The following is an 18,675-nucleotide window of genomic DNA, read 5'->3' on the forward strand; positions in this document are numbered from 1 at the left end:
AAGCTCGTGTTTTTACATCTAGCTCACTGATGAACACCATCCTATAATAACATAAGTCGCGCCATAAACTAATCATTCTGTGATTAATTCTCGTAATTTTAACTTTGACGTGATAAATTTGGAAATATTCTTGAAACTCTTGCAATTGATTGGAGAAGCGATGACCACATTATTTCGTTTACTCGTCGAGCTGTGCAGCAGGTATCTTTAATAATAACATTTGTGAATGTGGGCTTTAAAATCAAGTTGCGGCATTCCTGCACGTACTTTTGACTCGTCTGTCCGTGTCTCTGTCAATCAAATATATTTATTTACCGATCTATTATCATCTGTTTGCATTGCTTGTGATATAAAGAGAAACTGTATCGACATGTGAAATCACAAAAACTCTTTCATCCGCAGAATTACAGCGAAAATTGACGACGACATGATCCGCTATTACGTTGACGAGGATCTTTTCCTGTTGGAAGTAACGCATTCGCGATTATCAGCGGAACAACAACAAGAGCGTACTGGTCGCAATGGCGGATCGCCATCCGACCCAACTGATACGCTAGAGGCCGCGGGTTACGACGTGACTCTTATCGAGTTGCCGATCAACTCTCAACAAACTATGACGTCTACCTCGCCCCACCATACGCAAGTTTTACAGCATCACGTAGCCACAACGTGAGCAGCAGCCTACTTGACGTTACACTTACCGATTTATTTGGCCAATTGACAAGAGGAATAACAATGACAAATATATTATTACGAATTAGTCGAGCAATTTGAGTGTTTCATGTTGACCTAGAGCGTTTTGCTAATGAAATCGATCCTCCGTTCATGAGCTTTTGAATTGATCGTGAGAGCTTGCAATTACCTGAGAGGCGTATTTGTTAATCTGACAAGACTACAGCAACGTCACAACTTTCCGTTATGACTAAGAAGACCATTTCTTTTTTGATTTATGGTACCGTGTTTATTTTGTTAACATAACATTATTATTATTAATATTATTATTAAGATTATTATTATAAATATAATTCAAGTCTCAAAGGCTCTGTACAGCCTTAGAATCAATCAAAATGTCTTATATGACTGCGTAATTATTTCAATTATTTCTTTGTATGTTTATGTTGTATGTTTTATTATGGTTATGCTATTATGCGCGTTCAATGTGTGAGTAATCACCCTGGATGGTTCGTACAATATTCATCTTTATTATACTTACATATACACCTGCAGGGCATATTACTCAAATGCGCTAATTAAAAAGCAGTCAAAACGCAGATTTATTGCTACTTTTATAACGCCGCGTGCACTATTTAGAAACAAAAATAAACGTTATTCGCGGCGTTGTGACTTATAAACATAGTGAGATACGTTCACTTAAGTTTAGACGTGGTTATGCAAATAAAATTGTTTTTTCTTTCTTTTTTTCGTAGGAGCGCATTGCTTCTGAGTGTAACTCGAAGTTATAACGCAACGCGTGCAATTTTTGAAACGCTGCTTTGGAAATATTGCTTTTCTCTTTCATTCTCGATGTATGCTTTTCTTTACTTGAAACAATAATTAAAATGCACATCGTGCCCGAGACCATTTTGTTAATATTTTCTTGCAATCGCGACACTTGTTAAATACGGTTGTCATCACAACCACCATTTTTTTCGTTCATGCTTTACGAAAGCATGTATCAAAGCAACGATCAAAATAATGCTTGTGAAATGCAAATTATTTTATTGAGTACTATATCTTGTTACATTTATTATAGTTTTTAATATTATGATATTGAGTATATGAATTTGAAGAAGAAAGAAATTGCGTAAGAGCGAATATTGTTATCTACTTTATGTACTTGCGAAACTATGAAAGAGTGTTAAAAAAAAAATAAATACTAAGCATGCATGCGCGAATGAAATTAGACATTTAGCCACAATATTGCATGAATGAGCGAATTTAGATTGTTTACGTTGATCCATGACAGTTTTTTACGTATGCCATGTAGAACTTCTCATTAAACTTTTTATCTTCTACTTCTATCGCTATCGATTGTCAATAAAGAAAGGTCGTTCTTCGACAAGAGGGAATGCAGCTACTGGCCACCTTGAATGAGGCATTATAAGGGTCAGAAAAGGCGCTATTTCTGTACGCGTATCAATTGTAAACAAAGTCTTTGATAGTTTTTCATACCGAAGAACATCAAGTTTTATAACCTTTATCGTAATCGAGATAATTTTTTACGTGCATACGAAGCTATCGAACATCTCATGTTTAACTAATTAACTGGAGATTATGAAATCATCAAGTTTATTGAATTGGCTTCCACAGACTCATAATTGCCTCGAGCGTTTTTACATTGTCGCAAAGTATGTACTCTGCATCAGGGATGAGCGAAAGGAAGAAAGATATGTACATTAGTTTGTTGTTACATTGCGTACTTAAACCGATCTCGAAGAGAACCATAATGATTGTATTGTATATTTCGGCTCTTGGAGTATAAGCTTTAACGATAAAGGGAAACAATTACATTTTGTAAAAATAAAGATTATTGTAAAAACAAAATTTATTGTATATTGACGAGCTGCGAAAATGCAATGTCCCAAGTCTGAACTTTGAGGAGAATAAAGGCCGGAAATCACAAATTACTCCTCGTCAAATGTTTTTTTTTCTTTTTTTAACGTCGTCCTTGCGATTTTATCATTTCTAGGTCTGTTTGTATATTGTTACAATCATTGTAAGTGCATGATACGCACAATTGGTTCTTTTAATGCTTCCCTATCGAAATATCAGTTTTTCCCGATGATCTTCTTGGAGTTGCATAAAAAGAAGAAAATTCATATGCTCGTCGGCATTTTGTTACATCTTATATATTCTGTTAGAAAATATTGTGCATATTTTGATACACGGAAGTCATGAGAAAATTTTGTGTCAAATGTTACATCGCGCGACGTCTTGCCATCGTGCTGAGATTGTGCCAGAGGTGATATTATATTATTACAATGTTTATCAAAACAATAAATATTATATTAGTACGTTTTATAAATTATACGCCTTTATTTCGTTGCGAACTGTCACAGATCCCCCATCCCTACCTTTGTTCATTTTGCACAACAACCAAACCTTATTAATGAATTGATAAAGCATATTCCGATAGGCCACGTTAGCTATGGCTCGACTTATTTATTACGAGTCGGGTTAAATAGATTCATTGATGCTATCCCAATATGTCAGTAGACTACCGCTATCCGCTGAACAGTGTCTTATTTGACATTATTCGAGAAAAAAAGAAAATTATTAGACTCGTTAAAGAGTTGCCATTGAACCGCGCACTGTTGTCGATAATAACAAACCCAAAGTCCATGCATACCATTATTTAAACACAGCTGATTTTCTATTAACTACTGGAGACAACTTTTCCTACATACCTCGTATGCGCCATGCTTATAGGTTTTGCAAAAGAAGCTTGCTACCGATACTTTTTCTCACCGCAAAAACCTGTTTCATTGATGATGCTCCTTTTTTACCTGTGTGGATCTTACCAAGATTCTACGAACTAGCGGCTACGTCGTATCAAGAAAATCGACCACTATCCAAAGGGGGACTGAAGAGATTAAGAAAGACCTTTTTGCTTGATTATGGACTCGTATTAGTTTTGTCTTTTTTTATTAGGCTATTGCATCGTTAAACATACATCTTGTATTATCGTAAGATACTTTTCTTAGTAATATAAAGAAAATTTCATTTTTAAAGGAGTAGGTAATTATTAAATGAACCTAATGGAAATATTTTAGTGCATGTACTCTTTCGAAATGAGATGTTGATTCGAAAGACTTTTGAATTATTTTTGTCGCCATAGTGGTCATATTAACTATACGTTCATTACGTTAGTAAAACTAAGTATTTAGTACTTATTTTTTATAAATTAGTAAAAATCACTAGTATGAATGTGTAATGCTATATATAAATTGCATAAATTTATTGGTCTCCATTTTTGTAAAATTATAAATTACGGTTTTCAGGTATGAGGAAGTGCTGTCATGACTATGCCGGAATAGGTATTTTATATCTACTTCAAAACTTACAAAACAAACTTATCTACAAATATAATTAGTGAAAAGAAATTTATAATTGGAAATTATCTACGGCGACTGAATTATATTGTGCACTTGAATCCTTATATGTTATCATTAAGATGAACAAAGTTCACAATATAATATATAGCTGTAACAGAAATTAACATTAGAGTCCAAAGTGTGTGTATCTTATTAAAAAAAAACTATGTATACAAGCACTGGTTATGTTGTTTATTACTATTAAAATTTTCAATGAATTTATACCTAGAGAACTTTGAGTTTTATATTTGACAACAGAAACATTGTCAAACGAAAAATAAAAAATGTTTAGTAAAGAACATACAACAGCTTTTTCATAAAGAATGAATGTCTTAAAATGTATAACTAATATATGTTATAAATTATCAAGTTTTTCTAGATTGAGGTTATATATAGAAAGCTCTTAGGTGTTTCACAATAATGTATGTACATCGTATACTTGTGTCACACATTTCCTACAAAAAAACGAAATTTTCGCTTTTGTAGGTTGTTAGTATACTGGTTAATATAATTTATCACCATTTGTAAATTGTACAACAAATAAAAACACATAATATATTATAGTAGATAGATATTACTATTTATTTCAAAAACTCTACATTAATTGTATAGACAATTGCAAATGGAACTGAGAAATTTACACAATGGAATTGTTTTAATATAGACGACAAAATTAAAAGAGATTAAGCACATACACGTTAGTGCGGGCATTAAGAAAATGGTCTTACACTATCTATATAATATATTCCATTCGGTCGAGCTTTTGATTCTAACAACTTGATTCTATAATTGAAAGTTCACTGACACATAGAGATCTAATGAGTTTCAGATTTGACCATGGATGCCATCGTATTTGTGAAACGGTAAATCCTAGTTTTTTTCTCGATTGCTCATAATTCTTAGTAATATGACGCATTTTTATATACACTGTATAATTAGAATGGTCTTTGACCTGCTGAAACTTTCTGTTTGACAATGATTGATGCATACAAGTAAAAGAAACGATAAGTCAAACGACTTGAAAAGAAAATTTCATTTATATACTTTGATAGTTTTTGAAGTCTATCGCACGGATCATCATGTATATTTATTGAAAATTTAACGATGCCTACGATAGTTTAATTCAGTATATATACATGTAAAATTATAAAGTTAATGATTTCCTCTTTTAATTAATACAGTACTAGTTCTTGTAGTTCAAGTTTTCACAGCAAAAAATGCAACAAATAAGTTCGCTGCTGTGGCATCTTGGTGTATATAAACACACACACACACACATCAGCAATATTTGCGAAGGTAAAAGTGTACTGAAAAAAGTGGTGAAAAATACTTAAAATCCGGTTTGGCAGGTCATCTAAACGTGACTTTTTTTATCGACCATCTGATTCTTTTAGCGTCATAAAAAAAGTAAACATGTAAAGAAATAAAGATTAACTCGCTGGCTCGTCGGTCAAGAAACTCTGGTTGTAGCGCTCAAATACTCAAAATACATTCTACAAAGGATACTTCGAATTTCATAAGAACTTTTTCAAATAGTTAAATAAAGCAACATTATTAGATTGTATCTGCAAAGTTATATCTGCGCGAAATGTTCAGAATTTAATAAAATGTCCTCTATATGAGTAGACTTACTTATAGCACATATTTAAATATGTGAAAGTCTATTATAACTAAGATCGTCGTGCAAATCAACCATTGTTTCATTTCAATGAATTATGTTTTTTTTTAATTTTAAATTAAACGTGCTTATGGCATGAAATAATTATTAAAAATCTAACGTTTTATAAATTCGTTATACATTGGATAGTCTTGAAAATAAAGAAAAATCCAAATATACGGAATTTCACAAAAATATTCTTGGGTGAGCAGAAAAATCGGACGTATGTGTGTTTAAATATTTTAAAATTCGAATGTTATGAAATTAAAACAAATTACAAAGAAACCTGTGATGATCGCGAAAATCGCTACACATTTCAATTTGCATCATTGCTTATGTAGAAAGATCGCTAGGGCTGCGTTTTCAACGGCTACTACTGCATCGTGCAATTCTTTCACAGGCAAGTTCATGGACGCAGCCTCTGCAGTTAACCCAAGGCCAATAGGCTCTCTCTCTCTCTCTCGCTCTCGCTCTCTTTTGCTCTCGTGTTAATAACCTCAGCCGCGAATGGCCAACGGCAATCGCAGCAATTTCCTGGCAATCTTCGATTTAAATATTTCCCTGGTTGATTAAAGAATTAATTGTAAAAAAAATTTTGTAACAGAAACTTTTAAGAATTCGTTTAAAATAAAACAAACAATTGATAGAAATCAAGCAAGATAGTATTATAATGGTACAATTAACATGCATATTCATACCTCAACAAGGCAGCTATGGCATCATCTCGGTCGCAAAAAATAGCATATAAAGCTTATACGTTAATCGGTAAAGAGAAAAGTATCCGGATTAAACTTTTATTATAAAATAATTCGTATCGAGTATTGGCAAACTGACGCATCATTTTAGGATCAAAATATTCACGAAAACATTAGAGTTGAATAATCTTCTGCATTTCTCAATCAGCCTCGAAAAATACATATTGATGTATAAGTAAGCAACGACTAAATACTTGTTAAATTTATTATTCACTTAATTATACGTGTCAATACAAGTTCTAAGAATGTACATCACGAAAACGAATGCAAGTTTATGAAAGAGAAAGAGAAGTTTCAGAGACCCCAGAGATATAGCGAAGAAGAAGATGAGCAATAGTCAACGGGAGGGAAGGGCAAGCCCGTTATAAAGCTGCCAAGTCGCGTATTCGGCGGCTTAGCACACGCGCACACGCCGGCCAGTAACGACCTCGGCAGCATTCCCGTTCTAGCAATCTTCTGCCATACACACGTTCACATACGCGCGCGCGCGTACGCACACACACACACACACAGGCACACACACACACACACACACACACACACACACACACACACACACACACACAAAACTTTGTCTATCATTATACGAATATTTACAAGTGATTTCAATAATTTAATTTGTAAATTGATTGTCAGTGATACTCTGTCAGTGATACTGTGTAGTACTTTGAAAAAGCCAGTGCAATTTTGAAAGATTGATCTTATCGGTTTTGTTCGAATTAAGCAGTGACTGCAGAGAAAGGGAACAATTTGTACAGCCGTCGACATGGAGAAAATCGCGATACTAAAGATTGGGACTTTTTTTCTGCTTGTGATAGTCTACAACGGCAGTAATGCCGAGGATGACACAGTCGTCATTGATGGTACTTTATTCTTCCTCATTATCTTATATTTTGCTCACGATTCATTGTCGAAAAGTTCGTTAAATAAATAAATACAGAAATGTATTCATGATAATTTGAAAAAAAGATGTGTTACAGTTACTTCCGATTTCTATTAATAGTAGAATAGCAATGAAGTCACGAGTGGTACTCTTGAAGAATAAGAAAGTCTACGACATATTTATTCGACGACAGGCTGCCTGTTACCCACTTTGCATGATAATAAAAGCAAACAAAAGCTCGCCTTCAACCAAATTCGCACTTATTATTTTCATAAAGTAGCGTGTAACGAATAATAAGTCATCTTGCAACAATAATTTTGTATTATAAATATACGCATTTCAGGTTTTTCGTTCATCTAATTACTCGCACTTTAACACAAGAAACAAACAACCGATACAACCGATGTATAAATGAACGGTGGCATTAGGCTTTCTTTGTCTTTTACGGTAGATTGCGGCACCATTAAGCTTCGAGTGAAAATATCCAGCGGCACCTTAGAGTATAATAACAACTCAATGTTAAATGGCAGATAATTAAGAGATCCATAAATGCGCTGACTGACTTTACAGCTCTTGCAGCAGGCGATCGAATTCCGTCGCGGCAAGGTCGTCAAATTGTCAACCAACGCGCAGGCCCGTGTCTTACCTCGAAAGGCGCCGTAGGCAAATGTACGACATTCAAAGAATGCTACCCATACTTTAAGATACCTGACCTGGGAGCCCTCGACGGATGGGTTCTTGGTATCTACGATACCTGTAGCTACACACAAGAAGACGGACGATCGAGCTTCGGCATTTGCTGCGCCGATCCACCAATTTTGCCAACCGATAATCAGCCTGCTGATGAAGTCGGCGGCCCGCTAACTGAGGCAGCATCCGATGATTTTCCCGTAAGCCACGCGATACATTGCTATCTCTTATTTTATCGGTGCACATGCAAATTGCCACTGGATTGCCGACTGGTGTTGTGTCGTGCTTAATGTCACAGGACAAAGGACAAGCAGCAGATGGCGGTCGGCTACCCGCGGGAGAGAGCGGAGGCTGGCCGCCGCCGCTGCCGACTCACCCGCCACACCATACCATCCCGCCGCTACCGACGCACGCGCCCGCTGTCGAGCCCTCGAAGCCGAGCAAACTACCGACCCTGCCCACCACTCAGCGTCCTCTAGCCACCACCTGGCCGACCAAGAAACCCGGCGGCGTCTACCCCACTCGCCCGCCTGTGCCCGCGGCTCCAGCTACAACCAGCAGCACGCAGCACGTGCCGCCGGCGTTTAGTGCTGGCGCTTGCGGCGCCAAAAACGGCAACCAAGCCGCCCCCCTCGACGACGGCAGAATCGTCGGTGGCGTGACCACACAGCAAGGCGAGTGGCCCTGGATCGCGGGGCTCTTCAACGCTGGCAGGCACATCTGCGGAGGTTCGCTCATCGACGATACGCACATCCTTACCGCCGCCCACTGCGTCGCTCAGTAAGTCGGAGCCCCGCGAGTCATGCTTTAAGCGGGTACAGGTATCAATGCCGCATGTGGCACTTTCAGGATGAACTCTTGGGACGTGGCCCGTCTGACGGTGAGACTCGGCGACTACGACATTAAGACTCCGCACGAGGTGCGCCACGTTGAGAAACGAGTCAAGCGAGTGGTTCGTCACCGAGGCTTCGATATGCGCACACTTTATAACGACGTGGCCATTCTCACCCTCAACGAACCGGTCGAATTCACCGAAACGATCAGGCCAGTGTGCCTACCTTCGGGCGCTAATCTCTATGTTGGCAATAAGGCTACCGTCATCGGTTGGGGCTCTCTCAGAGAGGGTGAGCAGCGCGTGTTTGCTTTATCGTTACTATTGCTATCCTGTTGTATCGTGACGCAGGTGGCCCAGCGCCGGGCAAACTGCAACAAGTGACCATTCCAATTTGGTCCAACACTGTCTGTAAGCAGAAGTACGGAGGTGCAGCACCAGGCGGAATAGTCGACAGCTTCCTTTGCGCGGGAGAGGCCGCGAGGGACTCTTGCTCCGTACGTTCATGCATCCTCTACGTTTGAAATCATGCAAATGATTGAACAATGTTATTAAATCATTTTGCGAGTATAGGGTGACAGCGGTGGCCCTTTGATGGTAAACGATGGTCGTTGGACACAAGTTGGTATAGTTAGCTGGGGAATCGGTTGTGGTAAAGGTCAGTACCCGGGAGTGTACACACGGGTCACACACTTTCTGCCCTGGATCTACAAAAATCTCAAGTAATCCACCTCTATAACGAATCAATTTCAAATGCTTAAACAACAGTTCCGGTGTATAATGTAGCATTTACGCAACATCAATTCTTGCGAATGTACTATAGCTAATTCAAAAATATAAATTTGAAAAAACTGCACTATTCGAAATCTAACGAGCATTTCATTTTGTTTGTTGTTTATTTTCTCTCTCTCTCTCTCTCTCTCTCTCTCTCTCTCTCTCTCTCTCTCTCTCTCTCTCTCTCTCTCTCTCTATGTCTCTGTCTCTCCCCTCCTTTCTCTCTCTCTCTTTTTCAGGTATGGAATACACATGTTATAAAAATGCAGGAGTTTAATTTGGCAATGTATAAAATATTTACAGATTCATAATCGAACTGCGGCTTATACAAATAAGGTATTAATTATTAATTACTGTCCCAAAGGATTCAGCTATAATTTTCTTAAACTTACACTACATATTAGATTATTATATCCGTCTATGAATTAGATTAGCTTTACACGCAATGGACGGAGTCCGACGATACAGAGAAAGTCCACTGAATAAAATCAAATCTTTCAGAGAAAATGCTTTCTTCTTTTCTGAATTATATACCAAGAAAAATTTTGATCGTATTTTGATATTACTAAGCAGAAAAACTTTTTGAACTGGAAGTACAAGTACACAGACCTTTTATATGTAATAGAAAATGAATGAAACGCCCAATACTTTACAGCGTGTAAATCAAATTAAACGACAGTGTGCCTTATAAAAGTATTTAGGCGTTCCAGCACCAGATTCAATAAAATAAGTTTTAGTCATATACTATTTACAATCCAAAGTATGACGTTGCACACAGCAATCTAGATTATTACTCTTTGAATTTGACGAGAGATAAATGTTGAATGACAGTAATAATACAATAGTTACAATGATTAACAGAGCAACACTTGTTAAATTACCGTCACAGTCGCCACGGATTCGATGTTAACCTGAACTCGAGCTTACGTGTACGTGTGACGTTTGAATTCCCGTATTTTACGATTATTTTATATTGACATACACATATATTAATTGTTACATTATTTCAATGAATTCCAATCACACTAATGTCGACTTTTTTCGCGTTTCATTACCTTCATTCGTAGGTACGACGTAATTTTCTATTTTTACCCGCTACTTTATCCTCTATAGTTTCGCTGGTATGTGTAATATTTGAAAGCCCATATTACACAAATGTACAATTACTTTAGATAAAACAATAGGTCCATCGATGAGCCGACAGTCATGTGTCACAGCTGCTAACATTGAGATGCTGTAAAATATTGCGCGCTACAAAAAAAAAAACATTATTAATACTTACACGTCACTTTGTATAAACTCATATCTAATTAATGAATTTCGCTTTGATGCTTTGTGATTTTAAAAGACAATAAATTGTATTGTTTTTTTTATTACAGACCTACCTTGAAAATAACAAGTATCATAATTATCATCGGGTTGTGGTACGAACGGTGGGACAGCCTTTTGTGGATCATCCCAAGGAAATTCTTGAAAGAGTCTCATAGTTCGCACTTCCTTGGCTGAAGGTCGTAAATTTTGATCAAGAGTGAGTAGAGAATCAATAGCTTCCATTGCATTGGCAGTCAGACATTCTTCGCCTTCCGGCCACGGCAAGTCCCTCGCCAATATATTTGCAAATACCGCTTGAGGAGTATCGTCATTGAACGGCGGTATACCCGTGCAAAACTCATAAAGACAGACGCCCAACGCCCACCAATCTACGGCTGGGCCGTGACCTGTTTGTTAGATTCATGTTATTCGTTTCAAATATTATCACATGAACTGAAAAAGATGTACGTCACCTTGTCGAAGCAAGAGCTCCGGAGCCAAATAATCTGGTGTCCCGAGGATTCGGTCATCAGAGCGATTGATACCCGCTTGGACAGCTCCTCGTCTGACCGATTTCGGAGTTCTATAAGGTGTATAATTATTCGCTGCTGAAGCAGAAGGAGTTTTAATTGGCGAAATTTCTTGAGGCGATCTTTGCTGAACAGCCGTATCGCTAATATCGCGCGGTGTCGTTGCACCCGCAGAAGGTAGATCAAACCTCGTGGATTTTAATAGCGTAGGTTTTGCCTCACCGGATCGGGATCGCTGCTGTTTCGTTGATGAGACTGGCGTACTAAAAGCAACCCTTACCGATCCGCTGTTGCCTTCTGTCTTTACAGCGCCACCGCCAGCTTCCTTAATATTTCGACTGAACGTTGTCACAATAGACGCGGGTGGGCTTGTACATTGGTAAGTTAAAATTCGATTCTTCTTCTTTGGCGTTGTCAAATCCCCGCCATCACTAGTACCCAAGCCCATGAGACAAATCTCTCTTGTTAGGCCAGTCTGGTGCTGATCTTTCATCATTTTATTTTTTCTTTTTCTCTTGGTACCTCTAGCCAAGATACTCGTACCGGAACTTAATGGACTAGTGTGATGCGGTAACGGCTGCTGCGACGAGTATTCAGCTTCCAAAGTCGATTCTTCTTCTTCGTCGGCATTGTTGTTATTGTTACTGTTGATATTGTTATTGTTGTTGTTGTTGTTGTTGTTGTTGTTATTATTGTTGATGCTATTATTCATTTCCGATGTCGAAGAAACGACGGACGTTGCAGATGATGATGCTTCGCACGTGTGATAACTGCTGTTAGTCGTAGAGTTTTCGCTTGGAAAGGCTGAAATTCGAATGTCCTCGGCCGATTGAAATGGAGTTACACCTGATACGCGAGAATAGTCACCTGAGGTAATCTGACTTGCTCCTGCTGGTGAGACAAGTAAACTTGGGGAACTGTTGTGATGATGTGCTCTCGACTGTAGTTCAGGTAATAAATCAGTCGCAGGGTTACTTGTGTCACTGGAGTTGATAAAGAGAGAGTCACTACTCAATCCCATTGACTTTAATCCAAGAGAGTCAAAGGTTAAATGAGAAGTCAGAGAAAGGAGCTGACCTGGCGTTCGAGCACATAAACTGGGAGTGTGGTTTACTAAATCTGAAATCTCGAGATCACGATGCATGGTGGTAATTTTGCTCAAACCAAAGTCTGTGAGCTTCACGTGGCCCTCCTTAGAAAGAAGCATGTTGTCAGGTTTGAGGTCTCGATGTACAATCCCATGCGAGTGGAGATATTCCAGGGCCAAACTCACTTCAGCTGTGTAAAATGCAGCCATAGACTCTTCCATAAATCCATGTACACCTAGTAAACTCTTTAAATCACCTCCAACCATGTACTCCATTACCAAGTAAACACTGGTAACTGACTGTAAAGAATAAAAGAGCTGAACGCAGTAAGGACTTCTAACTAAGGCAAGTGCATTTCTCTCAATGATTACTTGAGAGGCCATATTTTTATGTATCATTTCATTCTTCTTCATAACTTTAATCGCATAAATCTTGTCTGGATTTGTCTTCTTATAGCCTAGAAAAACTTTTCCAAATGCTCCTCGACTTATTGGCTTGACAATTTTGAAATCTTGTATCTCTGGAACCTAAATGATCCATCAATTAGAAAATTAATAAATAAAAAAAAAAGCAAGGATTTCCATCCATTCATATAAAAGAAAAGTCCAAAAGTAGACATTGAAGTTTACCTTGGCAGTGCGATTTACTATTTTTGAGATGGTGTTGAAAATGGAGTTATCAATGTGTCTGTGTTCAACAGATTGTTGAGGTGTGGTATACCCATTACACGTATTTTGTTCAGGATTACTTTCTTCGTGGTGACTGCTGTTGAGCGTGGAACTCGAACACGGAGCATCTTTAACGCTGCTCAGCTCTTTGGTAATTGAACCAGGCATCCTTCTCGTCTAACTAACATTAATAGGTATTTGTGTTTTTATTACAAACCACATTCACCAAAGAGAGACACCATGTGCTGTTGCTGTTGCCTGTGCCGTCCCACGCGATTCATGATACTAATCCAATGTTTTGATTTATACAAATCCATGGTGAATCGAAGGATAGGTTACGCCGCGTCTTTAAAGACCACCGCTGCGCGCCATTTATTTTTGTTTTCCAGGCAACTTCATATAGCAATAGTGCACAGTGTGCGGTATCACGTACGCATCTAGGGACCCAAAAATATTTCACCAGACAACCATACGGCACGCGACATGCTGCGGGTAGTGGGGCTACTTTACTTTACTTTACTAGATGGCGGTGGGTCTCTCACTGAGACGCCGATAAGCCAATTCGCATGCGTGATCGAAAGTTATAAATTTAAATGTGAGAGTAATTATTCAATATATATTTAATTAATTATAGTGTATGTACTTGGTATGGTGATTTATTGGTGACATAGAATTGGTATCTAGGATGGTGAGTAGAATTATTAGCATTGTTAGTAATTTGTTTTAAATAGATAGTTGACATTTATTAAGAAATTCTAGGAGTAAAGTTGCTGGAGTGTTGGTGGGGTTTTTAAGTATTTCTTCAGTAGTTTTAACTTGTGGTAGTTTTCTTTTTTCTGTGTATCTTTTAAGTTTTCTTTTGAAAATATTTCTTTGGGTTGTGTGGTTTACACAGTCCCAAACAATATGATTTATGTCTTGGTAGTCGTGGCCGCAATCGCATGAGGCTGATTTGACAAATTTTTTTCTGAAGAGACTAGCGGCTAAGGAGTAATGATTACTTCTCAGTCTGTTGACTGTCGTGATATATTTTCTTTGATAATTAAATTTTCTGAACCATGGTTTCGAGGAGGAAGAAGAGTAGAAGTTTTGAAAATAGTATGTGCCTTTGTAAGTGCTTTGTGAAGAGATGGCTGAGTTAAATTGTTCTTTGTGTTGCTTTTGAATATTCTCCAGGAATTCGGTGTGATGAAGTAATATTATGAGGTAGATACCGTTTGTAATGGCTTTTTTTGCTAGTTTATCAACAGTATCGTTGTGGGATATTTGTACATGAGAGGGGATCCAAATGAGTTCAATTTTTTTATTTTGGGTGTGTAAGTTATATAGAAGGAGTTTGATATCGATGATTACATGGGAGGTATTTTTGTGTTTGATTGGTGAGAAGTGTTTGATAGCTTTTAAAACGCTAAGAGAGTCAGAGAAGATAATTGAGTCATCATATGATTTTTCAACTATATGATTCAGAGCCATAAATATCGCTAAAGCTTCACCTGTGTAGATGGATGCTTTTGGAGTGATTTTAAATGATTGACTGTCGTCTGAGGATGGAGTGTAGTAGGCAAAGCCAGTGAAGGGGGAGTTTTGTTGTTTTGAAGCGTCTGTGAAAATACATATTTTACTATGTAAATCTGAGGCAAAAAGTAGTGGGGCTAGAATCTGCGCATGTGTCACACTCGTTCTCGGCGTCGCACTCGCGCGATCTCGGCCAATGAGATCAAGATGGAGATGGAGGGAGATTCGAAAAGTAGACAAAGCGAAATCAAAAAGCAATAGTTGAAAGGAATAACAGTGTGTCGAATAAATAATTACAGTTCCATATTGATTTTACTAGATATAGACAACGGGCAGTGCTGAGAATCCGATCATTCAATCAAAAAGTTCTTCTTCTTTAGTCGTACCGTTTCTAGGTATGTTTCCAATCCATCGGCTAAATTATTCGGCTTTGTTGAGGACTGCGAAGATAGCCCTCGGGTTTTCATGGGAAATTGTTAGCCAAAAAGGGAAAACGGCATTAATTGCTCTAATTGTCATTGATGTACGTGGTAATTTCCCATTTACGATTAATCAACGGGAAATAGGGGAAAATTGCATTTTTCCGTTTACCTACTCACTAGCTGATTTCTCCTAAATTTATTATTCGACTTTTACGGTTCAGGTCTTAAAATTAAAATTATAATTTTCCACGTCATCTCCCGTATTCACATTAATGCTAAATATTATTAATTTTAAATAAAAATTCAGTATAACATTGATGCCCCGAGTAGCGGGAAAACTGTTTTATTCCGTATTTCTGTAAGACGTTTCGTGGACTAAGAAGCAAAGTGTATTATACACAGCGTAGCCGTGTATAATACAGCCGGGGAGTTGGCTATAGGTATTAGGTACTTTTATTTATTTCAAATCAAATATTTTATCATCGTTCTGAAGATAATTTTGATGTATGCTATTTTATATTAGAACTTTTTCAACATATGAAAACAATTTATTTTCCAAATATTATATACGCTGATTCAAAAGAAATAATGGAAGTATTAAATATAGCTTTATACAACAAAAACTGTGACGAGTACATCCATATGTGCTTACAAAATATAACTATGGATTCAGTACAGGCAGTAAAAACTGCAATCAAATTTGATGCTAATTTTGTTATACGTTGCTTTATTGACAGAAATTATTTTAAAACAAATAATCACTGAGATTTTTACGCAAAGTAAATAATCCTTCTAAGCCAGTGTGAAAATATGCAAGAATTCCTAGATTTATTGAAAGATATTTTTGTCAATGCTGGAACAGAATGCGTAACTGCAAATAATAAAAAATGTAGCTCTAAGATTCAAACCGACTAAAGTCTATACACCGCGTATAATACTAACTCATTGATATAATACTCTCTGCTTCTTAGTCCACGAAACGTCTTACAGAAAAACGGAATAAAACAGTTTTCCCGCCACTCGGGGTATCAATGTTATTCTGAATTTTTATTTAAAATTAATAATATTTAGCATGAATGTAAATACGGGGGATGGCGTGGAAAATTATAATTTTAATTTTAAGACCTGAACCGTAAAAGTCGAATAATAAATTCAGGAGAAATCAGCTAGTGAGTAGGTAAACGGAAAATGCGATTTTCTCCTATTTCCCGTTGATTAATCGTAAATGGGAAATTACCACGTACATCAGGGATAATTAGAGCAATTAATGCCGTTTTCCTTTTTCGGCTAACAATTTCCCATGAAGACTCGGGGGTTATCTTTGCAGTCCTGCTTTGTTGCACGTTTCACTTGTTGATATATATCACATAAATTTAAAATTCAAGGCAATCGAAAACAAAAATTCATTATACGTAAGTAATCGATTAGACTAATTGATCTATTAATAAAAAAATATGTTTAAAATCAAATAATTAAAGAATAAAAATACTTTGCTGGAATAATATTAAAAATAAAAACGTCATTTAATATTTGATTTTTCTTTTAGATTCGCTCATAAAACCTCTAAGTAAAATTGGCAAGTGCCCTTTACTTGGAGAAGAAAGCACCCAATTATCATAATTTTGCTGCCCAGACACTATGGAAAATAAATTATCCAATAAGAAAATCCAAAGAAGACAAATAGAAAAGACTGTATATATATATCAGAGTGTAAATTAAGAACGTTGAACTAAAAATGATATTAATACTGTTCAAAATACAATATCACAACATGTAAAATTATCTGCTTTCTTAGTTGTATAAAAGATTTATTAAGATAATTTATTACTCTTATTTTTTATTCTATTGTAGAAAGACATAGGTAGAAAATGGCTCGGTAAACCATTTAAAATTCTAATCCTTGGCTATGAATATTCTGGGCTAACTCTTGGTTTACGTTTTGCTGATCCTAGGAGGCTCTTTATGATCCAGATGAACTCAATGCTCTTGTTGTATACACACCTCCGAATATGACAGAGCATGAAAGCTTAAAGATCGACGATCGAGTAAAATGCATTTTTTTTAATGTTAGTTAAACCAAAACATTAGCCTATGATACGCCTCAAAACGCACTTCATACGCAATCGTGTGTTTAAAAGTCTAAAATGAGAGTTTTATCGAGTGGAACTCCTATGCAGAATAACTTATTAAAATATTTCTCTCCAGTTTATTTTGTTAATGCAGGATTATTGGATACAGCTCAATGGTAAAGAATTTTCATTGTCACATTTTGCACATAAAATTTATTTTAAAACTTGTTTCACAGGAATTTAGAAAAAAATTTGAAATTTCAATTCTTCGAGAACAAGACCATGCTGGCACCATTGATAAAGAATGCCAACTAGCTCAATAAAGATTACGAGAGTTAGTCACAATTGTAAATAAATGTATTATTAGACGTACCAATGTCTTACTATCAAAATATCAAAATTGCCTTTGAAGTATCAATTAGCAGTCTGCATAAAAATGACTAAACTACAAATACAACTGTACAAAAACTTCACTAAGAGCGACAATATTAAAAGGGCCATATAAGGAATTTGCATTTCATCATAAACCAATAAAATCTTCACACCATTAGCCATGAGAAATTTATTTAGTTCAGAAGCTTCTATACTATCTAAACAAAATATCATTGTCTTTTGTGTTTTATAATTCTTTATGGCTCCTAGATCAAAAGAAAATATATGTAAATTTTGTTACAATAATTAAGATTATGCATGTGATAGATATTTTTAAGCGTGTTTACCTAGAACTTTATATTTTTTCTTGTCAGAATGACGAATTAGCATTCATCCTTGAACACTCCATTAAATGCAGCTGCTTTAGTAAATAATTCAATATGTGTATACGAGTTTTCCACGAAATTAATTATAAAAAAGAATCGATTTCATTTGTCCATGTTCTAGAAATAATAATAGTTGGAGGTAAATCACCTTGTACTTCTACTTTCTTTAAAATTCCTATACTTTTAGAAACTTTTGGAAAATGATTATTACTTTCGGAACTAGGGGATTGATTAATACTAACATTATTGCTGGAAGAAAGTAAGTGATTGTTCATTTAAAGTTATGAATACGAGGACACCACATATATTACTAATGATTATAAACTAAATGTTAAAAGTAACGTTATACCTACTTTGGTTTTTTAATATTAGTTATTAATGTAAAAAATTATTAAGGTCTTCAATAAGATTAGAATTTTTTATAGCCTGCATAAGTACTATAAAACATAATATAAATAATATATTTTGTCAATATGTTACTGTAAAATAAATGATTAGATATTTCTTTCTTCTGAGCATCTTCTACTGCATCCAGAACTCATAAAATACAGACTCAAGATGTAACTCCAACAATGGCAGATTTTGAAATCTAAACACATAATCTAATCCTCCATCATAAGCAATTAGTA

At 36.3% G+C, this 18,675-nt stretch overlaps 3 protein-coding genes across 9 annotated transcripts in view; 2 read left to right on the top strand and 1 right to left on the bottom strand.

The window, feature by feature from the left end:
- The window catches only part of LOC131672464 (protein grainyhead), a 46,988-nt gene extending 43,991 nt beyond the window's left edge, over positions 1 to 2,997 (top strand). For 6 of the 7 annotated variants that reach the window (XM_058949688.1, XM_058949692.1, XM_058949693.1 and 3 more), the window contains one exon: positions 403 to 2,997. In XM_058949688.1, coding sequence (XP_058805671.1) covers positions 403 to 673 — 271 coding nt within the window. In that variant the 3' untranslated portion in view covers positions 674 to 2,997. The remainder of the gene's footprint in view (positions 1 to 402) is intronic. The other variant, XR_009302627.1, reaches the window with a different exon arrangement.
- Positions 2,998 to 6,914: 3,917 nt separating this feature from the next.
- LOC131672478 (transmembrane protease serine 9-like) lies at positions 6,915 to 9,755 on the top strand. Its single transcript, XM_058949723.1, has 6 exons — positions 6,915 to 7,369; positions 7,960 to 8,279; positions 8,378 to 8,859; positions 8,929 to 9,203; positions 9,263 to 9,408; positions 9,485 to 9,755. The coding sequence occupies exons 1-6, from the start codon at positions 7,273 to 7,275 to the stop codon at positions 9,635 to 9,637; spliced, it is 1,473 nt and encodes a 490-aa protein (XP_058805706.1). The 5' UTR covers positions 6,915 to 7,272; the 3' UTR covers positions 9,638 to 9,755.
- A 201-nt stretch (positions 9,756 to 9,956) lies between these two features.
- Positions 9,957 to 13,641, bottom strand: LOC131672458 (serine/threonine-protein kinase greatwall). Its single transcript, XM_058949680.1, has 5 exons — positions 13,522 to 13,641; positions 13,244 to 13,463; positions 11,470 to 13,141; positions 11,071 to 11,403; positions 9,957 to 10,936 (listed from the first exon to the last, which is right to left on the bottom strand). Exons 2-5 carry the CDS (start codon positions 13,448 to 13,450, stop codon positions 10,890 to 10,892), a joined length of 2,259 nt encoding a protein of 752 aa, XP_058805663.1. The 5' UTR covers positions 13,451 to 13,463; positions 13,522 to 13,641; the 3' UTR covers positions 9,957 to 10,889.
- Positions 13,642 to 18,675: the final 5,034 nt, after the last annotated feature.

The sequence above is a fragment of the Phymastichus coffea genome, unplaced genomic scaffold (assembly GCF_024137745.1).
Source record: "Phymastichus coffea isolate CEN01 unplaced genomic scaffold, Cenicafe_Pcof_1.1 PCOF00151, whole genome shotgun sequence".
In the NCBI taxonomy this organism is placed as follows: domain Eukaryota; kingdom Metazoa; phylum Arthropoda; class Insecta; order Hymenoptera; family Eulophidae; genus Phymastichus; species Phymastichus coffea.